Source organism: Anastrepha ludens, chromosome 6 (genome assembly GCF_028408465.1).
Source record: "Anastrepha ludens isolate Willacy chromosome 6, idAnaLude1.1, whole genome shotgun sequence".
In the NCBI taxonomy this organism is placed as follows: domain Eukaryota; kingdom Metazoa; phylum Arthropoda; class Insecta; order Diptera; family Tephritidae; genus Anastrepha; species Anastrepha ludens.
In genome coordinates, this window is record NC_071502.1 from 70,417,870 (window position 1) to 70,434,843 (window position 16,974).

Below are 16,974 nucleotides of genomic sequence, written 5' to 3' on the forward strand. Positions count from 1 at the left end.
CTGTTCTTTTCTTCAACAAGCATCATTCAACATGTCTTAATTTCCAAAGCGGCAAAGAATATGTTTGAACAATGGCTTTTATATATAAAAAGTATGGTATACTTCTAAAACTTAAAATAAAAATACTTATAAAAATGTTATTGTAAAAGGAAAAAAATAAAAAATAAAATGCTATACTATAACTTTCAAAGTTAAACCATTCTCAAAATTATAAAAGCTTTTCATGAGTGGCTTGACATGGAATCGGTCCAATGCTTTGTCAATGTTACTTGCACTCCCTGATAGCAAAAAAAAAAAACCTGAAACCCTTTGCGCCGAATTTACATCGGCATGAAATATGTATCACTGCCTGGTACTTCATTTGTAAGAACTGCATTGAGCCATTCTAATACGAAGTAAACTTTCTTGCACAAAAAAAAATTTAAAACTAACTTCTTCGAGTTGTCTATGACAGCAATTTAACAGGAAATATTAAAATAAAAATTCAGAAATTTTGGAAATTTTCAGAGTAGATTTCTTTGTGTGTTGCAATTTTATCTGCTCTCTGGCTATCAGTTAGGCAATGAAAAGATTGTTCCGAAGTGACAGCCCAACTTGGTGCACTAACTCCCCAAAATGCATGCCATCTCACACAAGCTCAAAATTATAGGCATGGAATGATTTGTGCGAAGGCAAGTGACAGTTAACATATAATATGTTCAAAATATCCAATTGTATGCCAAGAAGTATGACCGCAATTACATTGCAAGTAAAATGAGAGAACAACGTGAACTTGCGTGCAATTAGATATGTATATGTACTTTGTTCTAAGTTCTCTAACTATACATACATACATATATATGTGAGTAAGATATGAAGAATTTTTAAAACCTCTTCATGTAAGTATGAAATGTAAAGCACTGCAACCACCCTCACGTCGTGGCAAGTTCTTTAGTTGGCACTTGAAAGCAAGATATAACACTTTGCAAACAAAGTAAAGTGCAAAGACTAGTTTATGAAGTCGTCTGCAGCAGAATTTGTGTGCCATTCATTCTCAGTTGTTAAACTATGTATGTATGTACATAGATAAGTTGGCTAACAGGGCGTATGAGCATTAATGCCACTGACACTGACTGCTTGACTTCATGGCTGTTGGGATGTTTTTTAAACGCAAAAATACTTTACCGCACAAATACTTACAGATGCAGATTAAACATTTGCACACATACCAAACTTCTATAAAAATATGTGTGCTACTTATTATCAGTGGTGGATTCATACTTTCAGTGAGACATACTTTTATATTGCGGCTTGGCTTGAAATACTAAATAGACAACTTTTGAATTCTTACGAAGCAGTTTCAGCAAGATCGCACAGGGCTTGCATATTTGCTCTTCTTGCTTGGCATATGAACTTTCGAAGTTATTCTAATTGAATTAAAAGAGAAAATCAAGTGAGCCTAGTAAGGGAATTCTGGGAAAGCCTGGACTCTTAGGTTGGAAAGGATTATACTCGTTCATACGCCATGAGTTAGCCCATGGAGCTGCTAAATATTTATTAATTGCACCGCATCTAAGTCGCCATAAAGCTTATAAAACTCAAATTTCATCGTCTTCAATATTTGCCATTATCAGCGTGTAAAGATATTGAAATATTCCGCAACGAAATCTCTCCAAAACTACAAAGGCCGCTCCACCATACATTGTCTTCGCTCAAGTTTCTGCTTCATTCTCTAGGAAGCGCATGATGAGGATCTTATAAAGTGTGAATTCATGGTCGTCTATAGTATACTTTACTGTTCAATTGTCTACAATTACAAAGTTCCACTAACTGGCAAGAGGAATTGTTTGTTGGGCCTCAATACTCTGAGTAACCGAAGTCTTCTACCCCTGCAGAATTATACTAAAATGCTAGGGATTCGATGGGCACCTCATCTTATAAGTGTTCATCTTCTGCTCTCTTCACTTGGACTCTTTATTAAATTTAGAAAATGTTGAACTGACGGTTGAATTGTTGAAATCCAAATATCATAAGAATAATGTCGACAATTGTCATATAATACTAGAGCGATATAATTCCAAAAAATCTAAGCTTATTTTCCATAAACGGATGAGTCGGATTGTATAACACTTCGTCAGAGAGGTGTCTGCGTAACTTTTAAGGGCCATAAGAGATTTACAGGAGCTATTTATAATATTTATGCATATTACCGAGTCAGTAATAGGTGTGACTTTAATGCTAGCTAATAAAAGCGGTTTTAGGGTCACCCAAAAAGTCGATTAATTTATCTATACTAATATTATAAAGAGGAAAACTTTGTTTGATTGTTTGTTTGTTTGTTTGGTTGTAATGAATAGGCTCAAAAACTATTGGACCGATTTTAAAAATTCTTTCACCATTCGAAAGCTACATCATCCGCGAGTAACATGGATTATATTTTATTTCGGAAATAGGGCTCGAGATATAGGTCAAAACGTGGACCCGTGTAACCTTCGGATGTGTATGTACAATATGGATATCAAATGGAAGCTGTTGGTGAATGCTTTAGTCCAGAGTATTTTTTATGCCGCTCCATGACTAGGGTCTCGAGATAGAGACCAAAACGTGGACCCTAGAATGTGTTTGTACAATATGGATATCAAATTGAAGCTGTTGGTGAATGCTTTAGTACAGAGTATTTTTCATGCCGCTCCGTGACTGGGGTCTCGAGATATAGGTCAAAACGTGGACCCGGGTAACCTTTGGTTGTGTATGTACAATATGGGTATCAAATGAAAGCTGTTGATAAGTGCTTTAATACGGGGTAATTTTCATATCTATTGATGACTAGGGTCTCGAAATATATGCCAAAACGTGGACCCGCCGTGTCTTTGCACCGAATTAAACCAAACTTACGCACATTGTTAAGTAAGTATTGAAAATGGGTTTCGTAAAGTTTGGTTGTAATTCGGAGCACTGGCAACGGGTACAGCGTTCTTTTGAACCAGTCATAATGTCGCTTACTTTTTTAACGCTTGGGGCGGAACTGAACTGTCAAATTGACAGTGTGAGTTACAATGTGTCAATATTTCTTTCTGATTTGGATGCCATAAGGAAAAAACGTAAGTGCAATATGTAAAAATTGTTTGTGAATTTTTTTGGAGTGGATTTTGGAACAGTGAATAACTTCTTACGAAATTTGAGAATTTAATGTGAAATCCGAATGAAATTATGTGTTCGTGGAAAAAAAATTTTTTTCGTTTTTTTTTTGAAAAATACAAATGGATAATGGTTAAAAAAGCTCCAATGCTTAATAAAACATATAAATTGAAACGAAAAATTCATGGATGATCAGTAAAAAAGGGGATTGTTTCTTAGTTATTCATATGCGTTGATTTGAAATTTAAAAACAATTTTTTTTCCTGACTTTCAATTTATATTTTATATTTACTCAAAAACAAATAGAAAAACAAAAAATATTGTTTATGCCAAAGCGCTTGAATAAAGAATAAAGAAATAAATAATATGAAAACCATATATTTGCTGTTCTAAACCATATCTATTCTATTTTAGTGTGCCCAGCGAAGGGGGCCGGGTTTGCTAGTAAAACATATTTCAATTTTTTTCAACAGTATCAGGCTTTTTTCAACAGCGAGGTCACTAGGCAAAAATTTTTGAAATCGAAAAATTCACTTTTCAAGTGCGCCTTAAAACTATGATGAAACAATTGATAAGACAAATGGCCACCATGATGAACATTGTAGACATACTGGTATCGAAGCTAGATGGTCGCACTAAGTAAAATAAAAATAGCTGTTTGGAATGCAAACGGACTTACGCGCCACAAACTGGAACTCAAGACTTTTATTCTTGACAAAGCAATTGATATTATGCTAATATCCGAGGCTCATGCAACTCATAAAACTTTTGTAAATATACCCAATTACAACATACACTACGCAAATCACCCAGATAACAAGGCTCACGGAGGAACTGCAATAATCATCCAAAAACAATTAAATACCACGAGCTTGATGGTTATAGAAAAAATAACATACAAGCAACGACAGTTTCAATAAATAGCTCAAATGGACCAATAACAATATCAGCAGTATACTGACCGCCAAAATTCAATAACACAAAAGATCAATATCTGGACTATTTAAACGGGCTAGGAAGTCGTTGTAACGTTGGGGATCAAGGTTAACAATTTCGAAAGACCGAAAATTACTAGACGCTATAAGAGAAAATAATGGACACTTCATAAGCATCGGAGAGCGGACATACTGGCCTACAGATATAAAAAAACAACCAAATTTAATTGATTTATGTATTGTTAAAAATATTCCACAATCCCAAATCACCATTAAGTCATGTTTGGAGCTATCATCGGATCATTCACCACTTCTAATGACAATTCTTGGAACTCTGCACCAACAAACTTTTAGAGGACTATTTAATAATAAAACAGACTGGAATTATTTTCGACAAAGTGTGGAAGCGCAATTGACTATAAATATTACATTAAAAACGGAAAACGAGATTCACTCAACAATAGCTTTTTTCAACGATTCCATCATCAAAGCCCTCACCCTTTCGACACCAAATATAAAAATTCAGCAAAAACAATCTATTCCAATACATATCAAACAAAAAATTCAACAAAAAAGGAAACTCCGTAAAAAATGCCAAAGTGCCTGCCAAACATCCCGAATATAATGCAAAACTTAACAAATCAACAACTGAATTAAAAACATTATTAAAACAACACGGAGATAAAAAGCTTGAGAATTATATATTGTACATAACTTGGGGGCCATGGCAGTTAACAATTATTCTCTATGGAAAGCAACTAGAAACTTAGTCAAAGCAGTTGCACATAAACCTCCCATCAAAACACAACACGGAACTTGGGCAAAGACCAATAAACAGAAGGCAGACACGCTAGCTGAACACTTTAAAACAATATTCTCAAACGAAAAAGACAATCAGCATATTGAACAAAATGTGAATACGAGTAACCCAGAAAAGATAATGAAAATGACAACCTCAGCAGAAATCAGATATCATTTGAAAAATCTGAACAGTAAAAAAGCACCGGGCTACGATCTAATAAATGTAAAAATACTAAAAGAACTACCTGATGTAGTAATTATATATATACGACAAATATTCTATAGCATATTAAAGTCAAAATGCTTCCCACGCCTCTGGAAAGTTTCACAATTAAAGGCAATTCCCAAACCAGGTAAAAGTGCATCAGAAACGACATCATATCGCCCTATCAGTCTTTTGCCCATTCTTTCAAAAGTGTTTAAAAAAATATTCTTTGCCAGAATAGACAAAATTCTGATAGATAAAACTATAATACCAAGCCATCAATTTGGATTTAGAGGGCAGCATTCAACTGTGCAACAAGTCCACAGAGTTATTAACAAAATACTAAATGATATGGTTAATAAAAGAAGAAAAGCTGCCTAGCAAGATATTGCAAAAGCTTTTGCATAAAGGAGCACTGCATAAGCTTAGCGAAATATTACCACGGAATCACTTTGCCATTCTCTGAAGTTACCTGGAAAGTCGACATGATGCAAATGACAGTTGGGGCACACCAAGGTAGTGCACTAGGGCCTCTATAGCAGATATACCAATCCCAACAACAAAAAATTGCATGATAGCTACATTCGCGGATGACACCGTTTTAATGGCATCAGATGAAATAGAAAAAAAACTACTGAAATTCTTCAACAAACAATAAATGACACTGTTTCATGGCCCGACAAATAGCAAATAGAAGTCAACAAAGATAAAACGGTGCAAGTAATATATATAAACAGAAAGCCTAAGAAAGCCAAACTAACAATAAAAAATAATGAAATAAGAATCCTTCCTAGTGCAAAGTACCTTGGCATAACTATAGATGAAAAACTATATTGGAAACGACATATAGAAAACAAACAAAATGAAATCAAATTGGCTAAAAATTCAAAACTATGCCTTAACAACAAAGTAGTGATATAATATAATGATGAAAGCCGCTACCAAAAAAAAATTGAATAATTTTTTTTCTTTTTAAGTTGTCTGTTCCATTTTTGTTTTAATTTGCAGATTGATCTTTAAAATTTATTAAAATGGATAACTGGGACACGCAAACAAGAATTTGGATAGTCCGCCGCTATCACGCACTGGAGTCCGTAGTTTTGGTACAGAGAGAGTACAGGCGGATGTTTGGCGGCGATCCCCCGAGCAGATGGACCATAATGAGACTGGTGAATAATTTTGCTGAGCAAGGAACAGTCGCAGGAAGGCCTTATCATCGAAACCCACCAGTTCGGACGGAGGAAACGATCGCTGCTGTAGCTGCAGCTATACAAAGCAATCCAATGGTTTCAACAAGAAGCTTATCTGCTCAACTTGGTGTCAGCCGACAGTCTTTGCAAACAATAATGCACAAAGATTTAGACTTATTTCCCTACAAAATTCAATTGGTTAACAAACTGAATGCAGCAGACTTGCCGATTCGCTTGGAATTTTGCCAGAAGATCCTGCAAATGGTGGAAGAAGACCAAAACATGTTAAACTGCCTTTTCATGTCTGATGAGGCCCATTTCGATTTAAACGGCAATGTGAACAAACAAAATTGTCGAACATGGAGTACTTCTAACCCACAGATACTTCACGAGACGGAATTGCATCCTCTTCGCGTGACAGTGCGGTGTGCGGTTTCTTCACGCTGTATTGTCGGGCCTTATTTTTTTGAAGAAAATGGTCACACCGTTACGGTTACTGGAGACCGTTATTTGAAAATGCTGAAAGAATTTTTCTATCCAGAACTACGCCGAAAGAGAATTCCTTTCAACTCTGTGTGGTTTCAACAAGATGGGGCAACGTCTCACATAGCCCAGACTGTTATGACAGAGTTGGGACGAAAATTTCCCAATAAACGGATTTCAAGAAACTCCGAATTTCGTTGGCCCCCCAGGTCGCCTGACCTTACTGCACCTGACTTTTTCTTGTGAGGTTTATGTAAACAAGAAGTTTATAAAACAAAGCCAACAAATTTGGATGAACTAAAACAATCCATTCGGGCAACAATTGCGGCTATTCCTGTCGCAACTCTCAAAGCAGCAATGAACAACTTTTTACTAAGATGCCGCACTTGTGTCAACGAGCATAGGGGGCATTTAAATTCAATTATTTTTAAAACTAGTTAAGCTACATTTAATAAAATTTAATGACCTTCAACTTGAAAAAAAAAAAAAAAAAATGAATTCCATATACTAAAAAAAAAGTTATTTGAGTTTCTTAATGTAGCAAAATTCATCAGCCACCCTGTATATAAATCTATAATCTCACCCATTTGGGAATATATCATAGAAATCTGGGGCACAGCAAAACAAACCAATATCAAAATAATTCAAAGGACCCAATCTAAAATACTTGTTAAATTCATTTATTAATGTTTTCGTTGAAGTTGCTTGTGCATAAGAAACGCCTTGTATTAGGGTTTGATTTGTATTAGTGCCCAGATTTTCCTGGTGATGTTCAGTATTGCCCTGTTCTTGGGCACCGTGAATTTCTTTTTGGCGTAGTGTCGGATATCTTTACATTTGAAGTTTCTTGTAGATTTAGCAGCGTCTATAATTAGCTGTATGGTTTCTGCCACAATTAAACACAGCACATTTAATTTGGTATGTTTCCACTTTGTTCTTAATTTTACACATATTTGCCTTATGTTTGTCAGCACATTTTACGCAGACTGGATCTACCATACAACAGTTTTTTGTATGTCGGTATCTATGACAGTATGCACATTGAGGAATTGTTCTTTTTTGACGCGGTGGCCCTTTTCGATTGCAGTGCCTCTTGCTTCAGTATGTCCATAGGGCCTTCCTTGGCATACATAGATGAAATTATTACCAGAGAAGTTTTAAGTATGTGGGACTTAAGAAAATGGAACCACTCATTCCGCAAGAGCTCTGTCGCGAACGAAAGCTATATGAATGTATGAGAGGATTCTTTTCGCATTGTCTGTCGAGCCCAACAAGGCGGATGGTCTGTCTCATTCATCAGATATTCATCCATCTATTGTGATTTTTTCCTAATTTACATTAAGGAAAACAAAATGTCTGTCCATTGAAACTGTGAAGGAGAAAGCGATAGCTAGCTGGAGAAGCCAACTACAAACTCTCATTTCGAATAAAAAAAGATTTTCATAGATCATCGAAAGTATACAGAAGAGGTTCATATTTAAAGTAATCAGAAATTACATCGACGACTTCGAACAACTCTTTCACTGTAAGAGATAATGCAGAGAAGGAGCGAATAATACCAAAGGAAGGTGATGATGTTTTCTAATGAAATTCAGATGGTTCAACAACTGGTGCCAGCAGACCGCCAAACTCGTGTAGCATCTACTCAGAAATTATTGAAGCTGAATGGCACAATGCCAGACATTGTTAAGAAGCTAATGGTAGTGTTGGACAAAAACAAAATTCAGTTCTGGACAACCAACAATATTCGTATTATCAATGGGAAATAACTTCATCCATAAAAATTACGGTACAATGCGCTATTTACTCATAACCAAAACGGCAATCAAAAAGCGGCAACTATCACTGACGAATTATACAAGATCACATTAAACGTTTTTTTAATACCAAAACTGGATGAGTTAGCATAAGGGCATAGATGGCATTACTGAGATACTGCCAGAGCAAATACAGCGTGAGGGAATGAAAATTAAACAAAAAACACATTTACAGGCTTCGATTTCTCTATTAGGAGAATTTGGTAAGCCACGAGTTTGCCTGCCATATTCTAATTCCTTTATTTTTTAACATAAACAGTCGACGTAAATAAGCTCTAACCTTTTGGGCTGAAGATTCAGCAATCCAGCACTAGAAATCCTGCAGAAAGTGATGGTAAATTCTATAAAATGAGCCCAAATAAGCATCAATTCAATGGTGACCACCTATCAGATCATTTATAATTTGCAAAACAAGAAAAAGTGTATTGCTTGATAAATACAAAAAAATAATATTGATTAGTTACTTTGAAATTATTTAACACATAATCGTGTACTGTCTTTTGCGTCACCTTTTTTATTTACTTTCACATTCACTTGTAACCTTTCATGAATACGAAATAACAGCAGGAGTTTGCGGTAGTATTGGCTGTCGTGCACCATTATATTTTGTTTTTTACTATTTTCACCTTTTTGTTTTTAATTGTAAAATGCCCTTGGCTGTTACTGCTGATTCAACTCACAGACTAAAAGAAAATTTAGCAAATCACGACGTGGCGAAATCAATATTTATATATTTCCCCTTGAAATATTACTAGAGTTATTTATTTTTAAACAATTTTTTTATTAAAACTATATAAAGACTCATTTTTAATTAATATCTTTGTAACATATATTCTTCTTTCTGCCCACTTCAAGGTCTCCACACCGACAGGCATCATTTCGCATTTTGTGAATCTGCAAGTAGTCGTACCCGAGGCATTCATATTGGGCTCCGGTGAGCTGCATGTCGACATGGGATCTACAATAAATCTCGTCTGCATAATTGAAAAGGTAAGCAAAAACAACAAAAAACACGCTCACACATGCACACAAAACAAAAAAGAAAGCAACGGACGAAAATATGCCAAGGCCAACGAGCGCGAAACAACAAAAAATTGCAACAACATGCAAGTACTCCAGCATTTGTTTGTATTTGTATGTGTGAGAGGGGAGTGTTCGCTTGCAGTTGCCAATACACCAAAGAGTATTTACTTTACAATGCATCTCAACAACTTTTGCTAAGATTTATGTTGGCCACACAATTTACGTTTACTTGCCACAGAAATTCAAATTTGTTGGGTTAATGAAAATTTATATGACTTGCCACGAGCGAACAACTGAGCAACCGAGCGTACTGCAAGTGCAGCGCAGCAGTTGCAACAATTTCAAGAGTCATTAAATTTAATACAAGCGAACGAGTAGTAAAATACTTACGCCTGCATAAACTCACTCATACTTGTACATACTCGCACACATGTACCTATACTTAGATGGATTTTTATATATAAAAATGGGAATGGTTATGCACCCAAAGCTGCCACAACACTCACTTAGGGTAAGGCGCGCGATATCCTTTGTAGCTTCTAGCCACTTGGCGGTGATTACAATTACTTGCAAATACATGCACATATTTTTCATTTATGCGCATACCCTGCAGTCAAAACTATGAGTACAACTTCTAACAGTTTTTCAATGCTAAGAAAAGCCATTTTTAAAATGGAAAGATGTCAATTGTGCGCCTCTATGTCAGCCTTACACACACAGCCTTTACATAAATATTATACCAGCTAATTCACAACAGACACAAAACGGTCTAGTCGAATTTGGGACGAGATAAGTTGAAAAAGCAAATTAAAATCCATAAATGAATGTTGAAAAAATATTTTATTACGAAAGAAAAAAGTTCGAGAGCAATTTATGACCAAAAACGCCAATTTGGAATAAATCGACAAGTAATTACAAATCCCTCAATGAACGTTTGAAAAACATTTTTAAATTAAAGTAAATGTGCTAGAACAATCCGAGTACATACATAAGTCTTTCGGAATTCTTAAATGGAAAAAATGGCTTTTAGTTTAAAATAAGACATTGCACAAAACTATTTCTACTTCAGACAAAAGTTGTTAAAATATTGCCATTTAAAAGCTAGAGCAACAATCATAATAAAATTGTTTTTGCACGCAACTCTGATTGGGCATTTTGCAACTGGTGCAATTCTAGTCACTCTGGAACTAGCTTGACTTTTTCCATTAAATTATATTTAATGAAATAGAATGTTTGTTGAGCAGTTTGTCTTTCTACTGGGTAAAGTTATATGTGTGCATGTGTGTGTGTATATGTGTAGTGCAGATTTAATAATAAATTCTCGTTAAAGTGAAATCGTTCGTAGTTCATGTTGCTGCCAAGTGCCCTCACCCAAGTGAGCGAAACATATGAAACAAATACGCAGATATATAAATACACGCTGACAAACATACTTACATACGTATATACATACACGCAGTCTTTTAGTATATCTATCTATACAAATGTACATAAATGCCAAACTGTTGCAATAAAAATACTAAAATGCAAACATACTGCAACCCTTTCAGTGCCTTTTACGCCACGTTTGCTGCTGATTTTATTGCCACAGTAACTGCGACCAAGGCCGATGGGGATATCAGCGGCAGCGGTGGGCGCGTTGGCTGCGGCGACGATGGTTATTCCAAGTAATCCGAGCCAAAATCGTTTTCGTTTACATTCGCCGCAGCCACTATCGCAGCTTAAGTTATTGAAATTACGAGCGTGCAATATTTTGTTGCAAGCTTTCGGGCTTTTCGCTGCAGTATTTGTTCCATCTACATACTTGTGCGAGTACTTGGCATTTCCCTTCATTCACTTTGCATACGATCTCAATTTTTGGCACTTTGTTGCTAGAATATTCACATGAGAGTCCGCACAAACAGTTTTTGGAGCCATTTCGGTAAAGTACATCAAAGTTCGCATACAGTTTAGTTTAAAATTAATTTGTATAGAGTTTTCGCTGGAAAACTTCTAGCCGAAGAAAACTTTAAGTGTTGCCATGACAATTTCGATATTTGTGTGACTTGCGAACGGAGAGACAAAATTAAAGCTTTCCTTTATTCACTTTGTAAAAATAATCTGATATTGATAGATGTCAGTAGTGAATAATTCCTAGAAGACACCTTTTTTATACCATCTTTGACTTTTATCAAGTAGGCAGATGTACAATTTTGCACTATAGAACAACGCGTTAAAGTTATTGAAAATTATTATGAAAAGTCGATCCTTAAGAACAACATTTCGCAAAATTCGTGATTTTTTTGTGGAAATAATCATCCGGATGAGTCGACAATTCAAAAGTTGGTGGAGAAATTTCAAGAAACTGTTCCACAAATGGAGGGTCCTACAGTTTCAAGCCGAATACGAACGGCAGATATTTTTATGGAAATGACTAGTATACCAAAAACGTTTTGTTGTTGCTACTACAGCACAGAAGGTTGGAAGGAAGGGGCGGATTTTACTTGTAGACGTGTTCATGGTAGATATTTAAATGATTTAATTTTCCATTTGTAATTGTTATCAACGTTTTTGAATAAAAATAGTGAAACCTGCAAAAATATAAAATATAAAAATGACGAAACATTTATCAAATTCATGAAAGATATGTTCAATTTCGATTGTGCATCAGGCGTTAATAAGTCAACAACACTAAGAGGCAACATCGGCGATTTGCCTTTTTCAAGACGCATTCCACTCGAAACACTCCCTTTCATTTCAGAGAAATGGTTCATTACCATGCACACAGGAAGAAGGCATACGCAAACACAAATATGTGAATTTATATACATATGCGCATATACATACATATTTATGTATGCTCACTCAAGTAGGAGAGCGCCAGATGTCGAACGTTGCCGTTCCACGTAGCTTTTATGCCCTTCGTCTGCATCTTGCGGCAGTAGTCTCTCCGTCAGCTAACTGTGTATGACTGTGTAAGTGTAGGTATCCCGGCGTTCTTTTTTCTTCAAGTGTTCTCTTCACTTCTCTTCATATGAGGCCAGGATGCTGAAAGCATTTTTAATGTCTAATGCATTTTTTAACTGCATACATATGTACTGTGGGCAAAAAGTAAGGTGAATTTATTTGTCAAACTTCGCGGGAGTAAAATTTCGCTCTAGTTATTTTTTTCATGAGTTGGCAGCACTGTTAGTAACATCTGGGCCAACTTTCATGTGAATGTCATTATCAGTAATATGTTTACGCTTCTGTTTACCAAACGACCAAGAGTGCATTTTTCGATTTTTACAATGTCTGATTTGATTAAGCAGAGAAGTTCCATCAAATTTTGTTTGCGGAATGAAATTTCGGCTGCGGAAACCTTTAGCATGTTGCAGAAGGCATTTGGTGATTCGATCATGTCGCATAAAAATGTGTATAAGTGGTACAAAGACTACAAAGAGGGTCGAGAACGTGTTGATGACTTGGAGCGCTCCGGACGACCATCGACGTCAACAGATGACCAACACGTCAATAAAGTGAAGGAGTTAGTGCTCAAAAATCGTCGGTTGACTGTTAAAGACCTTACTGATATGATCGGAATATGAGAAGGATCTGTGAAAACCATTTTGAAAGACCATTTGGGCCTACGAAAAGTCAAATCTCGTTTGGTACCGAAAACTCTCAATTTCTTGGAAAAAAGTCGTCGCGTTGATGTGTGTGAAACAATGCTTTCAGACTATCAGGACAAGCTCAAATGCATCATTACGGGAGACTTGGATTTATGCTTACAACCCTGGAACAAACGACCGGGGAACGCGTTTCGAGTCGATTGAGGAGATAAAAGCTGAATCGAAGAAGGTGCTGATGGCTATACCGGAAATGGACTATTTGCCATGTTTCGGGTATTGGAAAAATCGTTGGCATAAGTGTATTTCATCGAGAGGGGATTATTTTGAAGGGGATGATTTACAAGAATAAATAAAGATTTTTCATTTTACAACCAAATTCACCTTACTTTTTGCCCACAGTAGTATGTCTGAAGGTGCTAGTGTGCGTATAGCAAAACGAAGAAAAGCTACAACGCTACAATCAGTTGATGAGTTAGAGCGTCGTGTATGCATGTTACGACGGCTGACATGTCCCAATCTCAATCAGTATATATGTAGTTATTTTAAATGCGTTTTCGGAATGTGTATTAATAAATAAAATTCGTAAAATGTATTGACTTCGCACCGCTGTCTCCACTTTTAAACACTTACTTATTACTGCATATCTTTTATGAAACTTCTTATAGAATTTTAGCTTTATGTAACCAAATTCGAGATTAAGGAAATCGATAGTTTAACTGCTAGGAATGAAAACCTTACCCCGCCCATTCCTTTAACCCTAGAAGGGTACAGTTAAATTGTAGGCGCTTATAGGTACCGATGAGTAAATTTTACTCACTTTTTTTACGTTATTATCTGATTTATTTTGTAAAATAGTAATTTTAAATGAAAAAAATTTAAAGTCAGCATGTAATATAAGTGTAATTTTTTATTATAATATGTAAAATAAGCAAAAATAATACTTTATTATTGATTTTTGACGATTATGAATACACAAAAATTGTTTTTCAAGCACATTTAGGGCACTTTTTTTGTGCATGTTCCCCGCAAATAGCTAATCCACAATTGCAATAAGTGGTGGTGTACCTACGTTTGGTATAACTACAAAAATTACAGTACTTTCTTGGCCCGTTTTGGTCTTCTCCGGCACTATGGGCCTGTTGGCTTGCGCCTACAATATTCTGAATGGATTTTTTCAACGCCAGGCTCATGTTTGTATTAGTTGCTAATCTTTTACTATGAAATCCTTCCGTTAACTCCTTGTGTAGAGATAACATAAAATTAAGTCGGGATTCTGGCTTTTGCCCACGGCTACACATGTTGTGCCCGTAAATGATGTATGCGTTTATTGCAGCTATGTTCATCATATTTTGGAAAAATGCTAGAGGCCACCTTCTGGTTTTCCTGCCACGGATAATGTGAACAATATTTCTTGAGGGAGTTTTTTGACTTAGCGCAGCATCAGGTTCCTTACTCCAAATAAAAGTTCCATCTTTTCCGATCAGATTGTTGGTACTAGGTGTAATAATTGTAATTACCTCTTCTGTTTCACGAATTTCTTTGGCAGCTGATCTTTCATTTCTTCTCCCCTCAATAAGTTACTGTTTTTTACGTTTGCTGTTTCCAGGTGTTTTCTCCCTTTCTTCCTTTCCAGCTTCTTCTGCATTTATGATTCCCTGTATCAAATTTTCTTCGACATCATTTAATTTTTCCGGTTCTGGTTGATATTCCGGATCTGCAACACTGTCCCAAGAATCCTCATCAAAGTTACAAAGCTCCAACTCCAAATTGTCTTCTTCTTCAGATTCTAGTTCAAGTATTGCATTCAAAATATTTTGTTCTGATAGCCCCCGACCTGCCATTTGTATGCTCTGTGGTTTTCTTTACGGTAACATAATACAAAACGTGAACATAATTGTCGTAATTCAGCACAAAACATATTTTTTAGACACGTAGTAAGTTACTGATAAATAAATTTGACTCACACAATTTAGTACGTAAAGGGTACCGATGAGTAAATTTTACTCACTAACTTTTTTTAAATTGTCCACAAGCGCGATAAATCAAACAACACCATTCAATGCTTGCGGCAGCCGACCAATGACAGAGTGGGCCAAGCATTGCTAGTGGCTTGACTTTCAGTGTGGCCAACCTGCAGATTTACGAACAAATTTATTCCTTATGTGAGTAAATTTTACTCACAGTACCCTTCTAGGGTTAAGTGGACTTTCCTGGTATTTAAATATCAAATAGACACATTTTTTGAACCTCTTCTGATTGTTTTGAAAAGCATACATAATGAAAGGATACATAGAATTTTTTTTCTGCTAGAGGAGGCAATGGCAAACTTTCGAGTAGATTTTTTTCATGAAAAAGCTTCTTATAAAAATCCTCTGTATATGAAGTTAATTAAGGTTGCAGCTGTCACCAATTGAACATTGAAGAATCACACTCACATTTTTTTTTTGCATTTCATAGAATATCATTTAAAATTTGAATTAAGCTGCCTCAAAAAGCTTGCAAGACAAATCGATATGAACTGAAATTCAATAAGCTTACGGGAAGCTTATTCTTTCAGAAGATTAATAAAATATAATAAATGTGAGATAAAACCTTGTGATCTTTTGCCGCACGGGAAATTTCAATAGCAGACTGCAGATAAAAGCAAATGCATTCAACGTTTTATCAATGTGCCGGATACAAAAGAAACGTGCATATAGGAGAGTGTGTATATGTAAGCTTGCATGTATGATTGCACATACATATATATGTATGTATACGCAATCTCTCTGTGCCCATTATGTGGGAGAATAACTGACCAAATATCTGTCTACAAAAACAAAGATAAAACGACAAAGCTAGCCATGCGATGCAAAAAAATGGGCAAAAAATTAAAACAGAGCGTAAAAATAGATTTAAAAAATCAAACTTAGTATATCTACAAGGAGAGTGAAAGGGCTGGAGGAACGAATGTGCAGCACATAAATGAAAACATGAAAAATTGTGCTGCATTAGTGCTGCTGTGCACGTATGAAAACGCATGTATGCGCACACAACAACACACACATACACATGCAGGGCTTTGCTGTTATGTGAACGTTTGTGCCTTTTGTGGGTGCGCTTCGTGAAAGTATGACATTTTTCGTTTCGTTTTTACGGTGTGGTAATTGAATTTGTGCAACCTGCCGCACCCATGCAACCGCATACTCGCAAACACTCACATTCTCCCATATAGACACACAGCCACACACACAAAGGCGCAGCAACATATGCTCATTGAAAGCATGCAGAGTGTAGCTTTTAGGAATAACCTGAATTGCCTGAATTGCTGAGGCATGCAACACGCGAACATACATATACAAGTAGTTCTCGTATATAAATGGAATGAATGATATGCTCTCGACTTTCGTTGCAATGCAACTCACGCAAAACGTAACGCAATGTAACAACAAAAACAACAACAATAACAATCCGCATACAAAGTGAATACTTTAAATCATGCGGTGAGGTGTGACTTGGGACCAAAGTAGAATAAGCAGCAAGCAGGATTAAGCACTCAAAGCAAAACAGATAACCAGGAAGCCAGCCATCGGCCAGTCAGCAAAAGTACTGAAACCTCTCCAACTGCATAAAAAGATGTGACATCCTTTTTGTCTAACTTGAATTCTAACACTGACCAATGTCCAACGCAGAAAGTTACACCCTGATGGTGTAGAAAAAATTGACTTTTTTACAAAGTTTGCTGCACGGAAAAAAGCTCCGTAGCGTGTGCCTTCGTTGGATTTGACGTGAGCGCATAGTTCCATGACAAATAAAATTTTTCAATTTCAAAAT

General features: G+C 36.0%; 1 protein-coding gene across 2 annotated transcripts in view; it reads left to right on the plus strand.

The window, feature by feature from the left end:
- LOC128868697 (zwei Ig domain protein zig-8) overlaps window positions 1-16,974 on the plus strand; it is a 99,479-nt gene that overhangs the window by 64,048 nt on the left and 18,457 nt on the right. For both annotated transcript variants that reach the window (XM_054111097.1, XM_054111098.1), the window contains exon 5: window positions 9,404-9,538. In XM_054111097.1, the coding sequence (XP_053967072.1) occupies window positions 9,404-9,538 (135 nt within the window). The remainder of the gene's footprint in view (window positions 1-9,403; window positions 9,539-16,974) is intronic.